Source organism: Zingiber officinale, chromosome 2B, assembly GCF_018446385.1.
Source record: "Zingiber officinale cultivar Zhangliang chromosome 2B, Zo_v1.1, whole genome shotgun sequence".
NCBI classification, from domain to species: Eukaryota; Viridiplantae; Streptophyta; class Magnoliopsida; order Zingiberales; family Zingiberaceae; genus Zingiber; species Zingiber officinale.
In genome coordinates, this window is record NC_055989.1 from 94944113 (window position 1) to 94968442 (window position 24330).

A 24330-nucleotide genomic window follows, 5' to 3' on the forward strand; every position below is an offset into this window, starting at 1 on the left:
TTCTCTGTCATTTATAGCACAAACTTATAAAAGAGTATGACATGACAGGTATGTGAGTCCCATTGTAGGCCAATCGACCACCACTCAACCGAGAGATTGCCAATTTGACCTTACATAATGCATTCAACAACTCGTTCTTCACTTGACCCTTCACTTTGTCGAGGAGGCACAACATGTTCGATCGACCCCTAAGTCCGATCGAATAGGGCGGTGGGCAGGGTAAATTATTACTTAACTTCAAACCTCATTTGTAAGTTGCGAAGGATGACTGCTCAAGAGATCTGGTCAGCCCTTCACGTTTGACCTGCGATGCAAAGGCCGCTCGGCCAACCTAACTCGGTCAACAGTTTCAAGTCTGTCCGACCATGTGACTTTGACCGCTTGACTTTGATCTCCACGTTAGTCAGTCCTCCCCACTTTGACTCGCTTTTTTTTTTGGCAGGGGGGGGGGGGGCATCTTTATCATAGTATCACTAGTATTTGTTCATGCTTAATCTAGAATGGTTAAGGACTTAGGCTTGATTGATACTTGCCCAACATAGTACTAGGGTAGTGCGAGATGATAGCACGCTAGGGAAGTTTGGTCTAAGGAGTCAAGTGGGATGAGGCGTACCCTTCTTGGTCTATTTAGCTAAGTAGAACTAACCGAAGCTACCTCGCCACATCATAGACTAGTTAGACCAGGGTTTCTCAACAAGTTGATTAAATATATAATTTCATTAAAAGACTTTGTCTTAGAAAATGGTCATTGCTCTGATACCCAAGAAGACCCCTATGCCTCGCTACTGCATGGAAGTCAATTTTTAAAATATACATTTAATTGACTAACTGTTAAACTTAAATCTAACGCAAGGTCAATCAATCCTTAGATTCAAACTTAAATTTTAAATCAAGTAAAAAATTGACAAAATATCTCACAAACCCCATAAGGGTACCCTAATTGATTGTGCTAAAATACTTAGAATGGGTGAAATGACAAGAACTATTAAATTAAAAATATTTTTAAAAAGTTTTCAAAATCTATAGATAATTTTCTAAAAAATATTTTCAAAATAGTGATTTAACATAAGAATATTTTAATGAATTTCATACTTTATTGAGTGTATTTATATATAAATTTTAAAAATCTATATACTTAAAAAATATTGATTATTGACAAGTACTTAGAAATCTACATCTCAAAGTCAATACTAGAATCTAGTTCCCTAGACATTTAGTTAGATTTTTTTTATGGTTAACAAGGATAACTAAGGTGTGTCAAGTTAAGAGGGAGATGCTCTTGAAAATTCAGGAAAATGGGTAAAAAAAATTAGATTTTTTTTTATAAAAATTTTAGAATTCTTTTTAAATCTTTGAAATTTTTTTGAAAAATCTAAAAATATTTTTGTGAAAAACATTTGAAAAAGCTTTCAACACACTTGAAAATATTTAGAAAAATTATTTTGAAAATTTATGTTTTGAAAAATGTATTTCAACTGTTATTTTAATTTGGATCGACCCCTAAGCATATAAGTAGTTGTTCTTGTAGTTAACAAAGTTTCCTAAGGATATGTCCGGTTGAAGGGGAGTTCTGATTAAAATATATTTTTCAAAATTTATTAAAAAATTTTGAAAAATCTTTTTGAAATAGTTTGAAACTCATGCTTCTCAAATACTTTTTTAAAATATTTTGAAAATTCCTTGAACTGTTTTGAAAATTATTAAATATGTTTGTAAACAATTAATTTTGAAAACTCTTAAACAATACTTTTGAAAATATTTTCCTTAGAAAATTTGTTTAGTAAAAATTTTGAAAAATACTTTGGTTGTTCTTTTAATTTCGATCAACCCCTAAGATACATAGGATGTGGTCTTGTGATTAACAAAGATTTCTAAGAAAGTATTAGATTGAGGGAGAGTCCTAATTGAAAGATTAAACATAATTTTTAAAATTCTTTCAAAGTTAATTTTCAAATTTCTTTAATGCTGTGTTTGATTTTTTTTTTTTTTTGAAAAATCTTGCATTTTTTCTAAACTGCAATTTCAAAAGTGATATTTTCAAAAATAATCCTATTTCAAAAATAATGTTTGAACACAAATGTTTTAAAAGAAGATTCTTCTAGTGTTTTCAAAATTATTAATGCAAAACTAAGAGAACTATAGGTAATCTTTTTTATGTATGTAAAAGGGGGAGAGTAAACTTAAGAAAATATTTTGACTCCCAACTTTGGTATAAAACCTAAGACCAAATATCTAACTTAAGAAAATTGTCAAACATAAAAAAGGGAGAGATTATTACTGCAATTAGCTTCCAAGGTTTTGATATTTGATAATATACTTAAGTATGATCAGTTTGACCAAAGATTGATCAAAACAAGACTTAATATTTGGAAGAGAGAAGTATAGTCAGGACTAGATGACTAGTAAGGAAAAGTCTTAACTAGATGTTAGGCAAGAGTAAGTTCTAACTAGAGGTTAGGCAAGTGAGAAGTCTACTGAGTGACTAGTCCTAACTGAAGGTTAGGCAAGGGGAAGTCCTGATGAGTGAAGTCAGGCAATGAAAACCCTAGTGAGTGAAGTTAGGCCCTAGTGAGTGAAGCTAGGCAGTGAAAAATCCTAAGGGGAGGTAACCCTAGGTAATGGGAAGTATTGGAGGAGTGAACTCTAAGCATAAAGCCTAGTAGGTCGCGTAGACTTATATAAGTACGACTTGATTTTAAGGGATTGACCCTTAGGTGGTAGACTTGGAGGAGAGACCTCTAAGCAAAAGGTAAACCTAATAAGTCAAGTAGACTTACAAGATTAAGGCTTAGGTTGCTTGTTTGTTGTTGTATGCTTGTCTTGCAGGAACCTGGAGCTGAAAGTAAAACTGGGGGAGCAAGCATACGCAAACAGAAGGCAACATGGCCTGGACTGATTGGTCCAGGCGCCTAGAACTAATCCAAGCGCCTGGACAGTCCAGGTGCCTGGATTGGTTGGTCCAGGTGCCTCGGGACTGGTCCAGGCGCCTGAACTAAAATCTAATAGACAAGATAACGTGCGGCGAATTCAGATCGGATGAGACCAAGTCCAGGCGCCCAGGGTTGGTCCAAGTGCTCGGAAACACTTTATAAAAGGGACTTCGATAAGAGCTTCAAGGTATAGATTTTTCTACTACTCATGCTCCGTGTACTCAAAAGGAAAGCTACAACGCGAAGCTTTGCGACCAGGAAACTCTAGGAAGGGTGCATTGTGCTCAGGACTTCCGGATCAGCTAAGTAAAGTGTTTGTTTGTATTTTTATTACAAACTATATTTATTTTATTAATCTTTTATGCTTGTACTTGATAAATTGTAAGATAAGCTTCTCCGCCTTCGGTAAAGATTCTGGAAAGGAGACCATTAGTGGACTCGTGCTTGAGTATGTAGATCTTGGACGTACTGACCTTGGGGTTGGGAACCAAGTAAATCCTGCTTGTGTTTTTGTTCTGTTTATTATATTATGTTACACAGTAACAACTCTGATAGAACAAACACACGACGAAATGAAACGAAAGCGATGAGTCAAGATTCACCCCCCTCTCTTGACTGCACTGATCCTACAAGCAGTAGAGCATCCATGTAGTCTCCCAAGCAACCACGGTTCTATTCCGAGCTATGGTGCACCACGAGGCATTTTCCTCCGATGAGATAAAAACCTGAGACGTTGGGTTGCTGGGCCGTCCGTCACTTGTGCTTCTATATTTACCCAAATAGCTAGTAAAAAAATTTTCGTGGGACCGGACTAGTCACTTTCAAGATTAGTCAATTCGAAGAGCTGAATACTTGGATTACAATAAAAAAACACTTTTAGTTGAATGGACCTTGTTTATGGTTGATTAAACAACTTCCTTTGGTTAATCAAAGCCTTAGATTAACCTACAAAGTTCCTTTGGTCAACTTAAGGCGTAGGTAAACCACTCAAAGAAAATTTAAGGTTTGTCTTAGTTTGTTTGACCCTCCCACTACTAAAGATTAAATCTAAACCTCGAGACAACCTATCAAATACTCTCTACAATGTAGAATGAAGCTCCCTAGATAATAAACTTAATTGAAAAATTAATTCCTATCAAAAAAATCAATATACACATAATATAAGTGCAAGAGTATAATATTGATCGTCCCCTCGGGACGGTCTAGTGGCTAGCACATGAAGTGTTGCCATCATGAGGTCTAGGGTTCGAATCTCGGCAAAGTCAAGGTAAATGCCTCCCTTATGCGCTAGTCACTATTCCAAAGGCTAGTAGCCGTCCGTGATTTACCTCCTTCGTGTTGGCCTTGGGACAGGTTGGCGGGGGCGCTGGGGGCGAGCGTATTCGCTTTTTGCCACCAAAAGTATAATATTGATCAATACAATACATGAGAGCGTAGTCTTCAAGTTGAACTCAAGCTATCATCTACGAGTTTGAATCATCTCACAGCCCTACAATCAATCCATGAAATCCTTCATCAAGCTTGATCATTTCAACCTCCAATCCACATGATATTTTGCTAAAATATCAAAACACTATGGTTAACCTTTTACCATAAGTGAGGAACCATTACCCTAACAATTTTTCCGTTTTAATGTTTGATGATTAGTTTAAGTTAGGAATAATAGAACTAATAGGAATGCATATGGGTAATTGAAAACTTAAAAACTCTCCCTCATGTGGAATCTAGTGCCATCTAGTCGAGCTCCATTGAGATAATGACTTTTTACCAACAGAGGAGGTTCTAACTTAAATTATAAAATTCTCTTCCTTATGTCATACATCAAAATACTAAACATACAGTACTTTATAAAACATACATATGCATTATTATAGAAATAAGAACGTAATCATGTTGATCAAACATATAAACATTAAACCTTCAATATTCCAAAATTTATACTCTTTGTACATGAAATATTTACATATTTTTCTCTTTTAAAGAGAAGATTTAATTGTCATAGTCAATATTCACTTCTGTTTCAAAACATGTCTTCTCCAGTGCGTTGGGGTTGCATCACATTGCTTGGACAGGACGAGGAGTGAACTTATATTTGTGTCGCAGTTGATTGCACTCTAGTGGGAGTGAGACTTTCTTTTATAACAAGAGTAATATGATCTAGTTATAATTGATTTTCTTCCCTAGGATTTTAAATTTTTATTATCTTTAGAAGCATTAGCATTTTAGTTATAAGCACCAATTCTAGCATATGACTTCATCCTTCCTTTAACTTGGGCAACTTTGTTGCTTCCCAAAGAGACTTTTTTGGTATCTACAACACTTGCACTTGCACTTGCACTTGCACTTGCAAGGGAGTTCATATCCTTTATCATTAGAAGTAGGCAATGAGTTCCAAAGGTACAAAACTCCAACTTGCTTTTCCCTCTATCCACTTATTTTCTATGGATTTCAGTAATGTCCAAAGAAGAACTAAACAACTTGTGAGTTACCATCCCAATTTCTTCTTTTTCTTTACAATTTTTTGTTATTGCACTTCTAACTAATAGTCAGCATGGCTAGTAGAACTTTTTTTGTCCAAATTCTAACAAACTTTGTGATTCTCAAAATTGGATTTGATACTGAATCACCATTTCCTTATGAACTATTACTTTCAGGTTCTCAAAATGATGTTTGATCCCATTATGTTCATATGAATCTCATGATCTCTTCCTCCCTCTATTACTGATTTGGTGAGCTAATTATGCAGTAAAATAAATTGTTTTTTTATCAGTAGCAAATACCATCTTCTCCATACCTGACAAACCCACAGATTCTAATGCCAAGTTGACAACGCTGACAAACTATTCAATATTCAAAGACTGAATGAAGATTGGCGTGTGGTTTCCTCAGGATAATAATGCAAGAAAAGGTCGGCACCTGCTCAACCAACTAATTCTTCTAATTTACTATGATCTGGAAACTTGTAGAACAAGGAATACATAATAATAATGCTCATTAATTCAGCATTTGCTGAAACATCAGAATTCATAGACCATGTTATTTCCAACTTCACTTCTAACCAAAAAGAAAAAGTTTTAATTAATCTTTTTCCTTCGCAGCTGCTCTTTTCTGCTGTCTTCCATTATAAATTTGATCACATAGCCAAGAGCAAGATCGTAGCAGAGAAGCCATAAAGATGAACAAGGACTGTTCGTCTTCCATGATCTCCACTATCTTCCTTCTTCTGTTGAGCTTCACTTGCTCGGTGATTTCCCAATCAGATTCCTGCTCCACCCTGCTAAGTGTCAGTAATCTGATCCCCTTCAATACCTCTTCCCTCACCTGCGTCTCTGCATGGAATTCTGAAGGATTCATCTTAAGGGTACCCCAAATTCCAAAAGGACAAGATCCTTGTCGTAAGATTACGTTGATCGAGTTGTGTTCAAAAGCTAACGTTTGAATTGTTTCGCTTTGGTGCATGGGCACGTAGTATGCAAAAGCAGGGCCGAGTTTATGGAGTTTTGTGCTTTCGGCGCCGGACAGTGGGGCTTACGTCGCGATCGGCTTCTCCCCCAACGGGAGGATGGTCGGCAGCAGCGCGGTGGTCGGATGGGTGCCCGGCGGCGGCGGCGCAGGGGTGGCGAAGCAGTACTCCCTCGGCGGATACAGCTCGAGCCAGTGCCCGCCGGACCAGGGGGACCTGCCGTTGGTGCAGCGGAGCTCGGTGCTAGTGTCGAAGCACTCGCGGGTGTACCTCGCTTTCCAGCTCGGTACTGTGCAACCGCAGCAAAACCTGATCTACGCCGTCGGTCCGGCGGGTACCTTGCCGTCGGCGGGCGGCTACTTGAGCGCGCATAGAAACATGGCTTCCGACACATTGGCTGCTCCCGCGGCCGGTGGAGGCGGCGGAGGTGTGCGAATCGTGGTATTAACTATTAAGAATACAGTGGCAACTCCAAGAGAATCACTACTCATTGTTATGTGCGCAGGTGAGGGCTCCGGCGAGGGAAGTGAGAATGGAGGCGAAGAAGCACCGACTGGAAGGAGCTTTGGAGGCGGCAGCGGTGGAAGCAGTGCCGGAGGTCACAATCCAGTCTCTTTGGGATCGGATTTCGGTCTCTCTTCCCCGAGGAAGCATGCACTGCTCATGATCATCGCTCTGTTTCTTGTTCAATCATTTATATGCTAAATTTGGGTTTGATGGCATGGTTGCATATATTGTAATTAATAAGTATTTTTGGTAAGAAATATTTAATATAATAAAAACCTTGTTTATAGTTGCACAAACGACTTCATTTGGTTGACCAAGTTTCTTTGGTCCACTCATAGAGTAATTTAAGATTTGTTTATGCTTTCCGCAAGTATCAAACTCGAGTTCATGTTCGTTCCATAACACGAATCAATTTGGACCGGATCGGTTCGAATACAAAAGCCCGACGGGAGCCTTGCTCCTACACCAGATCCGACACAAACCCTAGCGAAAGCCTTCCCTGCTCTCCCGCCGCTCGATCGGAAGAAGCCAGGCGTCGGGAGTTTGAAGGTACGAGGATGAATCCGTTCGACGGTCGCTACGCCGATCTCAATTCCTATCGGGAGAGACGGAGGTGAGATTGTGTCTCCCTTTTTGTTGGTTCCTTCACTCCGTTGGATTTGTTGATTTCTTTAAGCCTTTTGTTTCTCCACTTCAGCAATTTTGCGCGGCCGATGATGCCTTCTGGATTGGTTCCGCTGGGCGGTGGTATGGGATCTGGCCCCATCTTACCCCCTTCGGGATCTAGCTTTGCAGTTACCGGAGGCGGAAGTTTCTTCCCTGCTCCTCCCACCACCGCTCATTTTCAATCCGGGGGCGGTAACGGAAGGCCTGCTGACTTTGAACGCTTTCGGGATGAGAGGTTTGAATCTGGGGGAGGAGGAGGCGGTGGACGTCGTGGTGGGACAGGGCGTGGTGGTGATCGTGGCGGTTGGGCTGGGAGTGGTGCGAGGGGTTTTGACTCGGGGAGAGGTGGTGGTGTGACTGGGAGCGGTTTTGACTCGGGGAGAGGTGGTGGCGTGACTGGGAGCGGTTTTCACTCGGGGAGAGGTGGTAGCGTAAATGGGAGAGGCCATGGTTTTGGCAGTGGTGGGAAGGGAAGGGGACTTGATGGTGGCTGCGGTAGTGCTGGAGGAAGGGGAAGCTTTGGAGGAGGTCGTGGGGGTAGTGGAGATGGTTTTGGTAGTAGGAACTTCACCAAGTCAACAGATTATTTTGATAGAGTTTCCCTCCCGATACAGAATTTCCACAACATCATCCCATTTGAGAAGAACTTATATTTGGAGGGCCCTTCGGTGCAGGCAATGTCAGAGCAGGAGGCTATCTTCTACCGAAGAAGCCGCCAGATTACGACAGAAGGCCATGATATTCCAAAGCCTATCAGGTTCTTTCATGAGGCGAACTTTCCTGGTAACTTATAAACAAAAGCACTTTTTTAATGCAACGCTGTGGTCAAGACTATTTTTCTTGTAGTAGAATAAGGTTTTCATAGCCAAATCCTACATATAATTCTAATTTTTGACTGGATATTTTGCATCTATATCCAAAAAAAAGTACGATGGCAGGAGTTTTTCCGGTACCTTTTCTTGTTTGTGATAGGAAAATCAGTTCAATAAGTTTAGTGTCCTAAGCACTTTTGTATTGAAACAAATACGATGATCTATACCTTCTGGATTTTCATAGTGCTTTTATATCCACACAAACACAACTGTGTGCACTCCTTGGATTTTCCTAGTACTTGGCAGGGTGAAAGGTCACCTCTATATGCTAATCTCTAGGAGAAGACAAGAAGCAATACCGTTATCCTCTAGATTTTTTTGAAAAAGGAAATTTTATTTAATATTCGAGGATAATCCCTCAAACACCCGAACAGACACTTATATAAACTCTAAACCCTAAGGCTCAAATAAATGAAAGAAATTCTAATATATAGACTACAATTCCTAACTTGTAAAGAAAGAAAAGAAATTATAAAAGACAAAAATTTCTCAACAAACTTATAATTCTAAAATTCCTAAATGGACTCAAAATACAAAAAGATAGAAATTATCAAAAATATCTAAAATACCAAAAAAATAAAAATATTACCAAAGAATGAAAATTATCCAAAAAAAAATAATAAAAATATTTGTATCCTCTTGTACCAAAGGGTTAACCGTAATAATTTTTCTATAGCATGGTGTGAGAGAGTGAGAACCTTGACAACATGAGCATCATGAACCTAAGTTCTTCTATCACCTTTATAAGATTTGTTATGAGCATACTCACACGGACTCTACTTCACCTTCTGTTCTTGATTTACACACTTGCACTAAGCTTGACGTTTACAAATAGAAATCAGAAAAGAATAGCTAGGCATAGAAAATTAGCCTACAGAGCAATGTTGTAAATGACGCTTAAGGCAGCGGGCAACCACCTAGGCGAGAGGCGAACCTCACCCGCCTTGCTTTTGTCGGAGGTTGCCTTTTATGGCGGTCAAACAACGTAGGTTAAGAAAAACCATTCGGTGATTGATTTAAAAAAAACTCACCTCCTTTCCTTTTCGCTTTATTTCGTCTTAAACTGTTGTAGTTGCTGCCGTCATCGCCGTTGTCATCATCAATCTTCGCTTGCTGCCGTCATTAGGTAAGACTTTTATATATTTCATTGTCATCTTATGTTGATCTTGTTTTGCCGGGACAGTGGCATACGCAAGGGTCGGCTCATCGTGACATGTCCAGACTTGTCGCCTGAGCCTGATGACGAGTTTGAACTTGTCGCGCTGACACGGCGTGGATCCAGACCCATTGTGCTGGCATGGCAACAGGTTTGTACCTGTACGGGCCTGGACGCGTCGTCTAGGCCTCTTCTGGACGTGTCACCTGGGCCCGACGATGCTTTCAGATGCATTGCTCGGCCTGACGACGATTTCGGATGCGTCGCTCGGCCTGACGACACTTTCAGACAAGTCGCTCGGCTTGACGCTTCCGGACACGTCACTCAGCCCAACAATGCTTTCGAATGCGTCGCCCGGCCTAGCGATGCTTCTGTTGCGTGAGCCTTCGAAGTAAGAAGCAAAAACGTCGAAATTAGTTTTTTTTTTATTTAGGGTTTAATCGAATACTTTAGATTAATAATTTTAATTAACTTCTAGCCAATGTTCTAAATTCGCTAGGTGCTAATTGCGCGCTAGACTAGTCTAGGCGGATTCTACGATATCAACATAAAGTACATAATAAATCACATACTATAACTTCAACACAATAATATCAAATTTAAAATGAGTTCAAAATTGCATAACCAATATAATATTATATATTTATTCTATTTCTCTATCATTTTCAATTATTTGTTTTTCATCGGACACAAACTCAATATCATCATTGTTATTCTCTTTTTTTGGATGCAAAATCATCCTCGTGAAGTTATCTCACTCTAGAGCTTCTTCGAGTTGTAGATTTTCATGTGCTCTACTTGCTTCATCAACTATTTGTCATGTAAGCCCGGAACCTAGTTCAGCTTCATCATCTTCCACACCATCAACAATCCAACTTTGTGCATTTGAAGCATCTTTTGCAAGAAGCAATATTTTTTTCTTTTTTGTTTGTTTAATAATCTAACATTAAACTGGACAAATACTAGATCGTTCAACCTGTTGATATCCAACCTATTTCTTTTCTTTGCATGAATCTTAAAATAATTGAGCACCTATCTTTGTCCATTCTTCTTCATGTTTCTTCAATAGTTGCTTTGTTCTTTCAACTCTGGCTTTCAATATTGACTCTCTAAGATGATATTGAGTTGGAGGCTTGAATCCTGATTCAAATTGACCCATTACCTTCATTAGTTGCTTGAAGCTATCATTATCAGCCGCATTGAATGAGATTCCATTTTTATAAACTCATCTCCCAACAATATGTTGAACTTGTTAAGTTCTCTCTTTGAAAAGAGTCTCATTTATATTTTTTGGTGAAGCACTGTGCTCTCACTTGAGCCTACATTTCATGGAGCAATTACCAATGAATATCTATCCATGGAGTCAAGTGGAAGGGGGGCTTTTTAATTCTATCAATCTCTTCAATTTCAGGACCTTCTCTTCGTCTAGAGAAATAGTCACTTCTGCTCTATAATTTTGTTCTTTTATTGTTTTGTTCTTTTGCTAATTCCTCTCTTCGAAAATAGCTTGTTTGCACTTAATTTTATCTTCTGGTGATGTTCTTTGACAACTAGATATATTTCCAGGTATATTTCTTATATGTTCCTTGATCCTATATATTCCTCGACATTGTTTTTTCACATAATCTGCATTTAATTTTGTCACGGTTCTTAGGATCAATCAACATCCCAAACTCACATCCGATGCCGACATCACGACACATCTGTCGCTAGCGTCGTGGACACTTCTGGCAGCGCCAAATGTGTCCCGCAACTCCAGAAGCGTCACGGGAGGCTAAAAAAAATTGCAGTAAATTAAAAAATGTGAAAAACTTACCTATCAGCAATCGAGTAGATGCTTCTAGAGAAGGTGAGAAACAGTCAAACTAACGTGAGAGGCAAATGAATCAACTGAATAATATGATTTAGGACTTTAAACAAAAAAAAAAAAATCCAAGACGCCTAGTGCTGCACAGGGCTGCCTAGGCGGGCCGGCCAACACCGTTCTAGTGTGGTTGGCAACCACCAAGCGCTTAGACGGCCACCTAGCTCGTATTTTAGAACACTGCTTCTAGCTAGGATAATTTAAATAGATTTAATTAAACCTAATTAAATTATCCTATATATATATATATATATAATTGTTTTAATATTTAGATTAAAATTTCTGTTTAATATATTTTATAGTAATTTTTATTCTAACTTTTAATTTTTGTCCTAAGTTATATAAATTGTATTATATTGTAGGAAGCTTATTTATGCAAAAACATCATAAAAATGGTCATGTAGGAAGTTTATTGTATTGTAGGAACCTTAAAAAAATTCAACCACCTAGGCGGTCACTGACTGCACCACCACTACCACCTATCACCATTTACAACACTGCTAAAGAGTTATTTAAATCATAGAACACTATAACTTGTAGCACATGATTGGTTCTTGTCTTGCTTTGTTTAACATGATTGCTCATGAATCATATATAAATGATATTTGGGGAATTTTAGATTCTTATTTGTTTCTACTCTTTCTTTACCTTTTCTTATGAATATTAATCATATAGTCGTACGAAGTTTAATAGAGACAAAGGGATAATATTTATATAGCTGATTTCAAATAGTTGGGACAAATGGATTGATTTTGATGATGATGTATCCTATTACCTATTTAGAACTATACCTATATTTTTTTTGAAGTTAATATTTTGGCAGACTCCTTGCCTTTTTGAGGTCCAAATAATATGGTTCATTGTCAAACTAGACTTTGAATAGTATACTTATCCTTGATCACATCATTTTTATTTTTGACCTCATGATCTATCATATTGTAACATTTCATGTAACTCGGCTTTGTGCTTTTCAAGGTTTAAAATTTTGAACTATATCGAAGTTTCGGTTTACAATCGGAATGATATATTTTCGATATTGTATCGTGTCATGCCAATATGATTTTTATATATTTTTAAATATAAAATATATTACTTAATTTTTTTTTATTAATATCTGATTGATATTGATTGTTATTTAAGGGCAACCTGATGTACAAAACTCCTGCCAATGTAAGTTTCGGGGAAGGGTCGGATTACATTGGGTTTATTGTAACAATCTTACCCTACATTTTCGCGATTGGAATCCATGACAGGACAACAACTTTACTATTGCGTCAAGGCTCCCTATTATATAAATGGTTACCATTGTAACATTTTACTTTTTTATTGCTTCAATATAAATGTTACTATTGAATTATATTTGAGATGTTGAATTTTAGTTCAAATTTTGATATTATTTTGTGAAATGTTTGATACTTATCAAATAAAAGTTAATTTAGGATTAGTAGGTTTAAATTAGATTTAATTTATATTTATTTTGATCGGTTTGAAATTAAATCAAATTTATATATAAAATATTTAATTCATTTATTTTATAAAATTAAAAATTATATTATATTTTTTTTTATTTTTTTCCATCGATCTATTTTCTCATCTTAAAATGTTTTTCTTTCTCTATTTACCTCGTGAACAAATAAAAACAATTAACCATCCTTTAAGATATTTTTCTCTGTTTACCTTGTGAATGATGAAGGGAAAAAAATTGATAAGAGGAAAAAAATTGGAATTAATTGTGTAAAAAATTAAAAATGAAAAAGTGGAAGAAGAAGAAGAAGAAAGGAAAAGGAAAAAAATGCTTTTCATAGTGGGCTGCCACCATGAGGCCGTAGCCACACTTGGCCTCCGTGATCTTGCGGAGGTTGCAGAATAGTAAATTTCACCCATGCTGACCTACACGTCTGGGCATTTTATTCATCGGTAATTTCTATTGTTTCAATTACGGGTCAGTTTACCTTTTAAATTATTTTCGTACTAGCCAATTTATCTCAGTCAAGATGTAATTACTTTTCAACTTACAGTAGGTGTTCTGCCTAGCTGCAAAACATTTTCTTAGTTTTGAAATAATTTTTAGGCAATATTCTCTTCGGTTTGGTAATCACTAAAATAACTTTTGAACACTTCAATTTTAGATGTGACTGGTGTTTCCTACTTTGATCTTCTTTCTTGTCATTTGCTTTAATGTACTATGACAGTCAACATTCTCCAAGCTATAGAGAAATGTGGCTTCAGTGAACCAACACCTATTCAAGCCCAAGGGTGGCCTATGGCTTTGAAGGGCAGGGACTTGATTGGCATTGCGGAAACTGGTTCGGGAAAGACACTAGCATATTTGCTTCCAGCACTGATCCATGTTAATTCTCAACCTCGTTTAGGTTAGTCAAAATGAAGGAAAACTGAATAATTCTGGTTGTGTTTTTAATGTGTTGCAAATTCAAGCATCACATTTAATTCTTCATTTTAACCATGATTTCTAGCTTATGGCGATGGTCCAATTGTCTTGGTCCTTGCACCTACAAGAGAATTAGCTGTTCAGATACAAGAAGAGTCAGTGAAATTTGGATCACATGTAAATGTTAGAAGCACATGCATCTATGGTGGGGCACCTAAAGGACCACAGATTCGTGATCTCAAGAAAGGTGGATTTTCTAGATTGCAGTTCATTTTTTTCCTTGGCTATATCGGTCAATTACTAGTTTTCCCAAATATTCCAGCCATAGTCTTGTATATGCAGTTAACTTACTGTTTTCTCAGGTGTTGAAATTGTCATTGCGACACCTGGTCGACTAATTGATATGTTGGAAGCATGCCATACAAACCTTCAAAGAGTAACATACCTCGTATTGGATGAAGCAGATCGCATGTTGGATATGGGGTTTGAACCTCAAATAAGGAAAATTATCTCTCAAGTATGGTCTATTCCTTACTAATTAATTTATAGTTTGTAAAGATATTGACAGTATCTTTATCCTTGTGAATGTTTTATTTATTGAGCAAAATATTGACTGTCTAGTGCCTGATCTTCAAGCCATGAAAACTATATATCATTACCACCTGTTGTTGATATTCATGAGCAATTTATTTTGTTTTGTTTTCCCTCTCTCGGTCATCTAGTATGACCTATGGGATCATTTGCAGGTTGACTAATGATTTATTATCTTTTTCAACCTGCCAAACAATTAATAGATAAACGAAGTTGTCCTGGCTGCCATTGATTAAAAAAATTTAACAAGATCTTTCATTTTAACATGCATGCATTCATGCTGGTTGTTTTTTTTTTGTTAACTCAACTAGCAACTGCACAAAAATATGGCCCTGAAGCACATGGACCTAAAATGAATGTTTTTATGTCGTTTGACTTAAGAACTCCTATTACAAGTGGTTCGATATGCTTTTAATTTTTTCATGATTTTGTGCAACTGAAATTTGGATTTGTAAGACTTAATGTTTTATTTTCTCCACTATATGGATGAATCTATTAATAATCTAATGTTGCAGATGGCAAATGATCCTAAACTGTCTGCTCCAACTACATCTATTTGTTTGATAATTTTGTCAGTTTCCGTTTCTTGTCACTTTCATATTGTATAACATCATAGACGCTGGACATTTGATGATGTTTTATTTCTCTGATTTGAAGATATTTGTTCTTGTAAATTGACAAAGTGAAAATGGAACTGCATGACAGATTCGGCCAGACCGGCAAACATTATATTGGAGTGCCACATGGCCAAAGGAAGTAGAGGCTTTAGCCCGACAATTTTTACAAAACCCTTATAAGGTGTGCATACTCTTGTGGATGTTAGTTGACATGTTATAACAGTGTTTGAGATATTTGAAAGGACTAACAGTTAACATAACTTCTTAGATAATAATAGGATCTCCTGATCTGAAAGCTAATCAGTCAATAAACCAAATTGTTGAAATCATTTTGGAACATGAGAAGTATCCAAGGTAAATTGATTATTGGCAACAATTTACTGTCAATTTTGTAGCAACTATGTGTGGCATAGTAGTTTTTATGCTTTGCACCTGTACCTGTACCTATTGTAGGCTGATTAAGCTTCTGAGTGAATTAATGGACGGGAGCAAGATCCTGGTTTTTCTTGAGACGAAAAAAGGCTGTGACCGAGTCACTAGGCAGCTCCGGATGGATGGATGGCCTGCACTATCTATTCATGGTGATAAAGATCAAGCTGAAAGAGATTGGGTTCTTGCAGAGTTTAAAAGTGGCAGAAGTCCTATAATGACTGCCACTGATGTAGCTGCTCGTGGCCTTGGTAGGACCACTTTGTTAAGGCCCTCTTAGTTTGTCTCTCACTTATGTCAAAGCTGATCGGAAGTCGTTGGGCTGCTGACCAGTTTCTCATAAATTGAACTGATATTTTGGGTTGGTGTCTGAAGAGGTGCCTTCTGTCAAAGGTAGCACATCTGTTCTTTGTTTACCTCATCTGAGTGTAAGCATGCTAGTACCACCAGGGACTGTAGGATCTCTCTATCTCGGATCATTATGGCAAGAATTTGTTGAAATTTTACCATCAACAATAGAAAATTTGATTTAGCTACTTGAAGCTGTAGATGTTTCTTAAAGAAGAATCATTAGGAAACTGACTTTTATAGATGACACCAATGTTCACTAGGATTGGTGCTACCCTGAACTTCCGATGCAAGCTAAAGTGCATTACTTCGACCTTAGCAATTAATACTTAAGTACTTAATTGTATGCAGACACACTATTTGTGCCCTGCCTTATGGCTGACACAAGCATTTTTACAAGTCCCGTCAGCATAGTTCCTTTGTTAAAAGAGAAGCCCCATTTAGCAAGCTTCTGCTTCCCTTTTTTCTTTCTGTTTAACCTATATTATTTTCTCATTTTTCTGATACACTTCTAAATTTATTTTACTTTAATTTGACTTAACAAATTCAAAAGGATCCTTAGAAATGTTAATCCCTGGTTCTTGTTCATATGTGCTAACCTTCACTGGTATCTGACAGTTGCTCTACCACTCTCTTCTAGGGCATTTTTCAATGCTCTTAAAATACCTTTATCTAGTACCTCTTCATTTCAGTCAATGTTAGTTGGGCATCTTGTCAAATACTTGTCTGGGCACCCGCTTCATTTCAGTCAATGTTAGTTGGGATGAGATTTTAAACTGGCTCTAGTTCTTTAATAGAAGGATTCTCATTTTCTGGGAAATGGGTGCTGATAGTAGCCTCGATGTTTTTTGTTTCAAAATGGTAAGTGTAGGATAATTTGCCAAGATTGCTTACTGGTGCATCGTACTGCACTGCTGTCTGTGATAACATGGCTGATATTGTCACCAACCCTTCTACAGCATGAAACTGGTTAATTTTGTTATGCAGCCCAGTCGACGACCCCATGAAGCAAAATGTCTATAGTAATAAATTTGAGGATAGTTGTGCAGTTCTGCTTTAAAATTTACCTATCTGATTTAGAGTCGATAGACCCCAGGACCGAGATAACACAACACTTGCAGAAAAGGCTCATCTCAAAGGATGATTCTTATTCTCATCATTATATCTGATATGTTTTCACGTTGTTGCAGATGTTAAGGATATAAAATGTGTCATCAATTATGACTTCCCAGTGAATCTTGAGGACTATGTTCATAGGATTGGACGCACTGGTAGAGCCGGTGCCAAAGGGATGGCATTTACCTTCTTCACTCAGGCAAGTGCAAGATTTGCAAAGGAGCTTGTTAAAATCCTACAGGATGCTGGTCAGATTGTCAGTCCAGCACTGGCCTCCTTGGCCCGGTCAAGCAGTGGTGTCACTGGAGGTATGCATGCTTTAGCTTTTCTACAGCTAAGATATAGAAGATCAATATTTCATGCTGATTGTTCATTTGCTGATTTAAGGTTCTGGACGGAATTTCCGGTCAAGAGGACGTGGTTTTGGAAATCGCCCTCTCATGTCTGGGTCTAATTCCATCCCATTAAGTGGGCGAAGGGCTTGGTAAGGTCAATGTTTTAGGAAGATAGCAACAACTTATGCAAAGTTTTGCTATATACTTTCATATGTCCAGTTACCAAATTAATTTATGGTCCGTCATGCTAGACACAGGAAACTAGAAACCTTTTTGAATGCCTTTCCTGATGCAAAACAAGCAGTTAAATGTAAGTGTGCTTATATGATGCCTAACTGACATAATCGCACTGGAACATGTCTATGAAAGATACTTATGATATTTGTCGATTCATGGTAAGAATGCTAAATTTACAAGATTATCGGGTTGGAATGCATGAGATGTTTTTCATGTTAGTTTGAGTTTGCTGATAATACACAGGCTAAGGCTCATTGTATGTTTCCAGTTAACAATTTGTCCCATTGATTTTGTTAAAAGAAAATTTATCTCTACATTTCTACAGAAGCTGTTAAAATAAAAAAGCGTCATTTGTGATTGGGTGATATAATTTTTATAAAATATTCTGGTTTGCTTTTGGATTTCCATATAAACTCTAGATGTATTGAAATTTCAAATTTCAACGCTTGAGTTTTATTTTTATTCATTTTTTAATTTAAAAATCAGTGGATTATAAGAGTAGATTTTCTGTGAAACTGAGAATGCTTTTGTTCAACAGCAAGCCACTTCTATTAAAAATTGATTGCTATCTCCGAATAAATATCAGAACTAAATTCCCAAATGGGTTTCTAGAAGATAGAAATTTATATGAATGAATTGAAGGTTTTGTAGTGCCTTTTGAAGAATAAAACTTGTTCAAGACTTCAAGTTAGCAAGCTCTTTGTATTGTCTTAAGTAAGCTATTATGACCAGAGAAATTTAATAAATCTTGTCTAAAATAAATATGATACATAAATACAATAGATGCGTTTAAACAAAAGTTTTTGAAAATAAATTATCTTAATTGTGTCTCTTTTGAATTTTATTTTAGGAAAAAAAATACAAGGACGCTCCTTATTTTTGGAAGGATTAAGATGATGTCCCATTTTTATATTTTATCAAAAAAAGACATCCCACCTTATATATAGAGCCGTCAATTTAGATTGAGTTTGTCCCGTCAAATAATTTAAGCGGGTTGGGTTAGAATTTTATCAACTCAAGTTCGTCGTGGGTCGACCTGCCTAGGCCCGCAATCCACGCGGGTCGGCCCGCTTGGGCTTGGGTTGGTCCGCGGGTTGAAAAACACATGTAAGCAGTAAGCTAAGTTTTAGGTCAATTTATTATCTTTCTTTATTATAATTTTAAAATAAAAATAGTATTTTTCATCCAACATAAGTACTCGTTTGTGTTTATTTATATTTAAAATATATGTTTATGTATACATTTAATTGTAGAAAACTTTTTTGAAGTAAAATGTTGAAGATATAAAATATTTTTTAATTTTTTTAAAATTTTTTGATGGACCTGTGGGTTGGCCCGCTAAACCCGCAACCCGCCTTAGAATGGGTTAGGTTAGAAATTTCCCAACCCGTCAAGTTGACGGGTTGACCCACCTCACCCCGCCAAATAGTTAGCCCATCACAGACCGACCCATCCCATCACAAATTTACCCGTCTGACAACTCTACTCATATATAATTACTCAACTATTTTTTACTATATCATTCTCATTATTATTATTTCTTACAGATACTTTCCACCTATAAATCTTGAATTGGACGCCCATTATAACAGCTATAGACTTGTAGTCGTTATATAGTTATAGTAATTAGGATTCGTAATTCTTACAACTGAATTGTTATATAATTATCATAGTCATGGATGTGTAGTTGTTATACAATTGCAGCATGTATAAAATTTTAGCTGTTATAACATAAATGGTAAGTAAGGATTGAGTGGTCATATTTTTTTATTCAAATTGAATCATTGGATATACAATATATTAAATTAAAATTCATATGAAGATGTATATTTATTTTTGAGTGTAACCCGTAATGACCAAATGTCAGACTTAAAAATATCGTTTAAAGTATTTTTGAAAACTCTAAAGAATGTTAGTTCTTTTTATTAAGATTATTTTTTTCATTTTTCATAATAGCTATAACTACAATAGTTATAATAGTTATAAAATCGTAACTACTATAATTATAAATTATAAACTATAACTATTAATCTAGTTATAACAATCACGAAATTGTAACGATTATAACATGCTTAATGATTTTGGATTTAGGTGAAAGATATAGACAGTAATGAGAATAATATTAGAAGATAATTATATTATTTTACATGAATGAAATACTTTTTGATAAATAAAAAAAATTAAAATAGGGCACTGCTTTGTTGATATGGATAATAAAGGTGTCTCGATGATTTTTGCCCTTTGTTAAATGTATATTCAATCAAGTTAACTTGTATCATGACTAATATTTTTGAGTTTAGGGAATCTCTAATAAAATGAATTATGAAGAGACTTTTTACCCTGAATAAAAAATTAGTTAGCCCCATTGATTATTCTTAGGATGATTAATTCAGTCATATGAAATTTTTTCATCGGTTATTAGGGTAAATTGGGAAACGCTCGTGGTGGGTAGTGTAAAGCTCAATATTCTTTGGTTACACGTCTCATATAGAGAATTTTTTTTACAAATGCATTATAATTAGGGATCGAATTACAGATATCTGGATGACAAATTAAATATCATACCGCTACATCATATTCATGGGGGTTATTTTATTTTATTTTTTTTGCCCCTTATATGATAAGAGGTAAGGAGGATAACTCATGCATTGAGGATTCCATCTATGATACTCAAACTATTGGTATTGGTGATGCTAGGCCGTGAGGGTTCACTTGCACTTTTAGATTTATAGATTGATCATCTTCAAAATTAATTGGACCGAAAGTCTATATATATATTGATCCTGTCCGAATGCTGAACCAATGGACGCTGGGCACGTGGCGCTCCCCTGCTGCTGATGTGGATCTTCGACTAATTGCACGATGCTCCGGCGAACCTGCACAAAGTCGGGCCGGGAAGGGGTTCCCGGCGGCGACCCTCCGACGCTCAAATAAGGCGAAGCTCAAGAGAGAAAAAGTGGCTCTAAAACTCGTAGCAGGCGTACCTCCGACGAAGGGTGAGGGCCTTTATATAGAGCAGCAGAGAAGCGAGTGTACACATACCGAGGTGTACACGTGTCCATGGCCCATACCCCAGCAAGGGCTTGTCAGTGAGCTCACCTGACCCATACTGCTACAGTCTGAGCATGTCCTCGATGTTGGAACCCCAAGGTTGTTTTGGTGTGATCAACAAGTTAAGTTAGGTCCTGCGTTGTTTCTAACCTTGTGTCTAAGTGTGCAGGAGCTTAGGAGCACAGGTACTCGAGCGGAAGACGCAGCTAGCGAGAAGGACGGCACGCTGTGCGTCCGAGGGACGAGGTGCTGCGGAAGAGTACACTGGCGGACGAGAAGGAAGTGCGCGCGATGGTTCCGAGGTACGAAAGCCGGAGCGGAAGATTGCTCGGGGAGCAAGAGACACAGCTAGCGCGAAGGTCGGCACGGGGTGCGACCGATGGACGAAGTCTGCGGATGAGTACGCTGGTGGACGAGAAGGGACACGCGGTAATTCCGAGGGACGAGAAGCCGGAGGGAAGCACGCTCGAGAAGACCGGAAGATGGGTTCGGGTGAGCCCTATTCCGGATGTCAGAGATCACCCAAGCAAGCGGAGCCGGAGCAGAAAGACCCGGACCAGGCTCCGGGGCGCCCGGAAGGGACTTTTTCACAGGATCGAGCTTTGACTCGATCCAACCGTTGGGGGATAAATTTTATCCCCCCCAGGGCGCCTGGAACCCATCCAGGCGCCCCGACCAAGACTATAAATATAGCCTTGGTCCAGAAGCTTTTCAACGATCACGATCATTATATTTCCAAACACTTGTATGTTTTAGTTGTAGTTAAGCTTCTGTTTTCTGTGCCTAAAACGCTGTAAGAGGCTTCTCTGCCTGAAGGAGTTTTTGAGCTTAATCTTCCTTGGATTAACAACCACATCGGTTGTAACCAAGTAAACATCTGGTGCCTCGTATTTACTTTTATGCTTTTATTTATCTGCTTAATTCATTTTACAAGTGTTAGCTTAATCGTTCGAGGAAGGGTTGTCTGTTTTTAATTGACAGGTTATTTACCAACCCTTCTAGTCGGCCCAACGGTCCTACAAGTGGTATCAGAGCCGAGTACACCTCAGAAGGACTAACCGCCGTCTGAAGCAACAAAACAATGGCCGGAGCTAGCGACTACCCACCAGCATTCGAGGGGGAGCTTGCTTCTTGGAAGCAACAAATGACGGTATTTCTTAACTCTGATATTGGTATTTCTCTAATAATGAAAACAGGTTATGAAGCACCGAAGAACACGAACGGAGAAAGACTCGATCTACGCCTCTGGAACAAGAAGCAGCGTGACGAGTCAATGGCAAACGGTCGGGCAGAGTTTCACATTCTAACCGCAATACCAAATGAAGATTTCGATAGAGTTGGCGAATACAACAGCGCAAAAGAACTTTGGGAAAAGTTCTTAAAACTCTACGAAGAACCAACTGAAGCCGAATCCGACTCTTTGATAGACACCGAGCTGCCGACAGAACAGTCTGAGATGGAAGAAATTACCGAGACAGCCCCAACAGCCGAAGTACATCCCGAGAGTGATGAAGGGGGAGAATCTTCGGATAAAAGCAACTCGACAGGGGGAGAATCAACTACCGAAAAGGTAAGTCAGGTATGGATTCGAACCTCTGATCAATTAAATGATTCAATCAAAAAATTGCCTGAAGAGTCTTTCGAATCAGAAATTGAATCATCGAAAGAATTTTTCGAATTAGAAAATCAATTGTCAAACTTGCCTTGCAAATTATTAAAAGAATTTTGCAAGTTAGAAATTTTGTCGAAAAACTTTTGTAAATTGCAAAATATTTTTTCGAAAGAATTATGCAAATTAGAAATGATGTCAAAAACTTTCTTCGAATATTTTTTCGAATTACAAATTACTTTCTCGAAAGAGTTTTGCAATTCAGAAAATGAGTCATCGAAAAAGTGTTTCAGATTAAGAAATCTATTATTAATAAATTCCTGCAAATTAGAATTTTTATTAAAAAATTCTTGCAAATTACAAAATATTCTTTCAAACGAATTTTACATATTGTCGAAAGAATTTTTTATAGCGTCGAAAAATTTTATCAAGTTAGAATCTATGCTATCGAAATATTTTTGTGAACTTGAAATTCAAAAAATAATAGAAATTAACATGATACAAATTGTTGCATGTTTAATATTTTTTGCTTTAAATCTGAAAAAGTGTGACTTAAGAATTTCTGATAAATTAAAATGGAAATTTAAACCTTCTGATTAAAGCATAAAATATATAACTAAATAAATGCATAGAAAATTTCTCTTTATGTTATTAATTCTCTGAAATTTTCTTGCATAAAGCTTTCTGTTTAGAAACTTCTTAATCTTGATGTCGAATGACTTAGAAATTTGTCTTGACTTAGAAATATTTCCCTGAAAATTATTGAAATATAGTTTCAAAATTTTTTTTAATGTCAACCCTTAGATTTCGTTTGTACCCCATTTTTATTGTGATCAAAGGGGGAGAAGGGAAAGTATAAGTCTATGAGGAGGTAGAAAAAATTGAAAATTAAAATTTGGAATGTTTGAAATTTAATTTTTTCTATCATGTTGCATGTTATTGCAATAAACTGTTTAATTTCATATCGTGTTGACCCTAGCTTAACTTGGGTTGATCACACCAAAAAGGGGGAGATTGTTGGAACCCCAAGATTGTTTTGGTGTGATCAACAAGTTAAGTTAGGTCCTGCGTTGTTTCTAACCTTGTGTCTAAGTGTGCAGGAGCTTAGGAGCACAGGTACTCGAGCGGAAGACGCAGCTAGCGAGAAGGACAGCACGCTGTGCGTCCGAGGGACGAGGTGCTGCGGAAGAGTACACCGCTGAGGTACGAAAGCCGGAGCGGAAGATTGCTCGGGGAGCAAGAGACGCAGCTAGCGCGAAGGTCGGCACGGGGTGCGATCGATGGACGAAGTCTGCGGATGAGTACGCTGGTGGACGAGAAGGGACACGCGGTAATTCCGAGGGACGAGAAGCCGGAGGGAAGCACGCTCGAGAAGACCGGAAGATGGGTTCGGGTGAGCCCTATTCCGGATGTCAGAGATCACCCAAGCAAGCGGAGCCGGAGCAGAAAGACCCGGACCAGGCTCCGGGGCGCCCGGAACTATCCGGGGCGCCCGGAGCTGTCCGGGGCGCCCGGAACCATCCGGGGCGCCCGGAACCATCCGGGGCGCCCGGAAGGGACTTTTTCACAGGATCGAGCTTTGACTCGATCCAACCGTTGGGGGATAAATTTTATCCCCCCCAGGGCGCCCGGAACCCATCCAGGCGCCCCGACCAAGGCTATAAATATAGCCTTGGTCCAGAAGCTTTTCAACGATCACGATCATTTTATTTCCAAACACTTGTATGCTTTAGTTGTAGTTAAGCTTCTGTTTTCTGTGCCTAAAACGCTGTAAGAGGCTTCTCTGCCTGAAGGAGTTTTTGAGCTTAATCTTCCTTGGATTAACAACCACATCGGTTGTAACCAAGTAAACATCTGGTGTCTCGTATTTACTTTTATGCTTTTATTTATCTGCTTAATTCATTTTACAAGTGTTAGTTTAATCGTTCGAGGAAGGGTTGTCTATTTTTAATTGACAGGTTATTTACCAACCCTTCTAGCCGGCCCAACGGTCCTACAAGTGGGACAGCGGAATCTCCTGTCATAAGATTTGGAGTATGGCTTATACGCGGAGCATACTCGCTATCAGACAAAGATGTCCCTTGTCCTTTTCCCTTACTCCCGATCTGGTGTCCGGCCGGCCGGCTTCCTCGGAGTCCGGCCGGACGTAT

General features: G+C 37.9%; 2 protein-coding genes across 3 annotated transcripts; both read left to right on the top strand.

The window, feature by feature from the left end:
- The first annotated feature begins 5960 nt into the window (after nt 1-5960).
- On the top strand, nt 5961-7148 carry LOC122049303 (cytochrome b561 and DOMON domain-containing protein At3g07570-like). The gene is made up of 3 exons (XM_042610703.1): nt 5961-6291; nt 6400-6820; nt 6899-7148. Exons 1-3 carry the CDS (start codon nt 6106-6108, stop codon nt 7096-7098), a joined length of 807 nt encoding a protein of 268 aa, XP_042466637.1. The 5' UTR covers nt 5961-6105; the 3' UTR covers nt 7099-7148.
- A 201-nt stretch (nt 7149-7349) lies between these two features.
- Nucleotides 7350-17704, top strand: LOC122046421 (DEAD-box ATP-dependent RNA helicase 20-like). 2 transcript variants are annotated; one of them, XM_042607108.1, is made up of 10 exons: nt 7351-7513; nt 7598-8349; nt 13651-13830; nt 13933-14094; nt 14210-14364; nt 15144-15236; nt 15324-15409; nt 15509-15735; nt 17023-17256; nt 17336-17704. In XM_042607108.1, exons 1-10 carry the CDS (start codon nt 7458-7460, stop codon nt 17434-17436), a joined length of 2046 nt encoding a protein of 681 aa, XP_042463042.1. In that variant the 5' UTR covers nt 7351-7457; the 3' UTR covers nt 17437-17704. The 2 variants fall into 2 exon arrangements, 1 of the variants encoding a protein (XP_042463042.1); XR_006130291.1 differs by lacking the exon at nt 17336-17704 and having other exon boundaries at nt 7350-7513; nt 15509-15877; nt 17023-17160.
- Nucleotides 17705-24330: the final 6626 nt, after the last annotated feature.

Coding starts and splice junctions, on each gene's coding strand:
- LOC122049303 (XM_042610703.1), top strand. CDS start 6,106: ATGAACAAGGACTGTTCGTCTTCCATGATCTCCACTATCTTCCTTCTT. Junction 6,292..6,399: donor CTGAAGGATTCATCTTAAGG/GTACCCCAAATT, acceptor ATGGGCACGTAG/TATGCAAAAGCAGGGCCGAG. Junction 6,821..6,898: donor GGCCGGTGGAGGCGGCGGAG/GTGTGCGAATCG, acceptor TTATGTGCGCAG/GTGAGGGCTCCGGCGAGGGA.
- LOC122046421 (XM_042607108.1), top strand. CDS start 7,458: ATGAATCCGTTCGACGGTCGCTACGCCGATCTCAATTCCTATCGGGAG. Junction 14,365..15,143: donor TAAGGAAAATTATCTCTCAA/GTATGGTCTATT, acceptor ACTGCATGACAG/ATTCGGCCAGACCGGCAAAC. Junction 15,736..17,022: donor TGTAGCTGCTCGTGGCCTTG/GTAGGACCACTT, acceptor ACGTTGTTGCAG/ATGTTAAGGATATAAAATGT.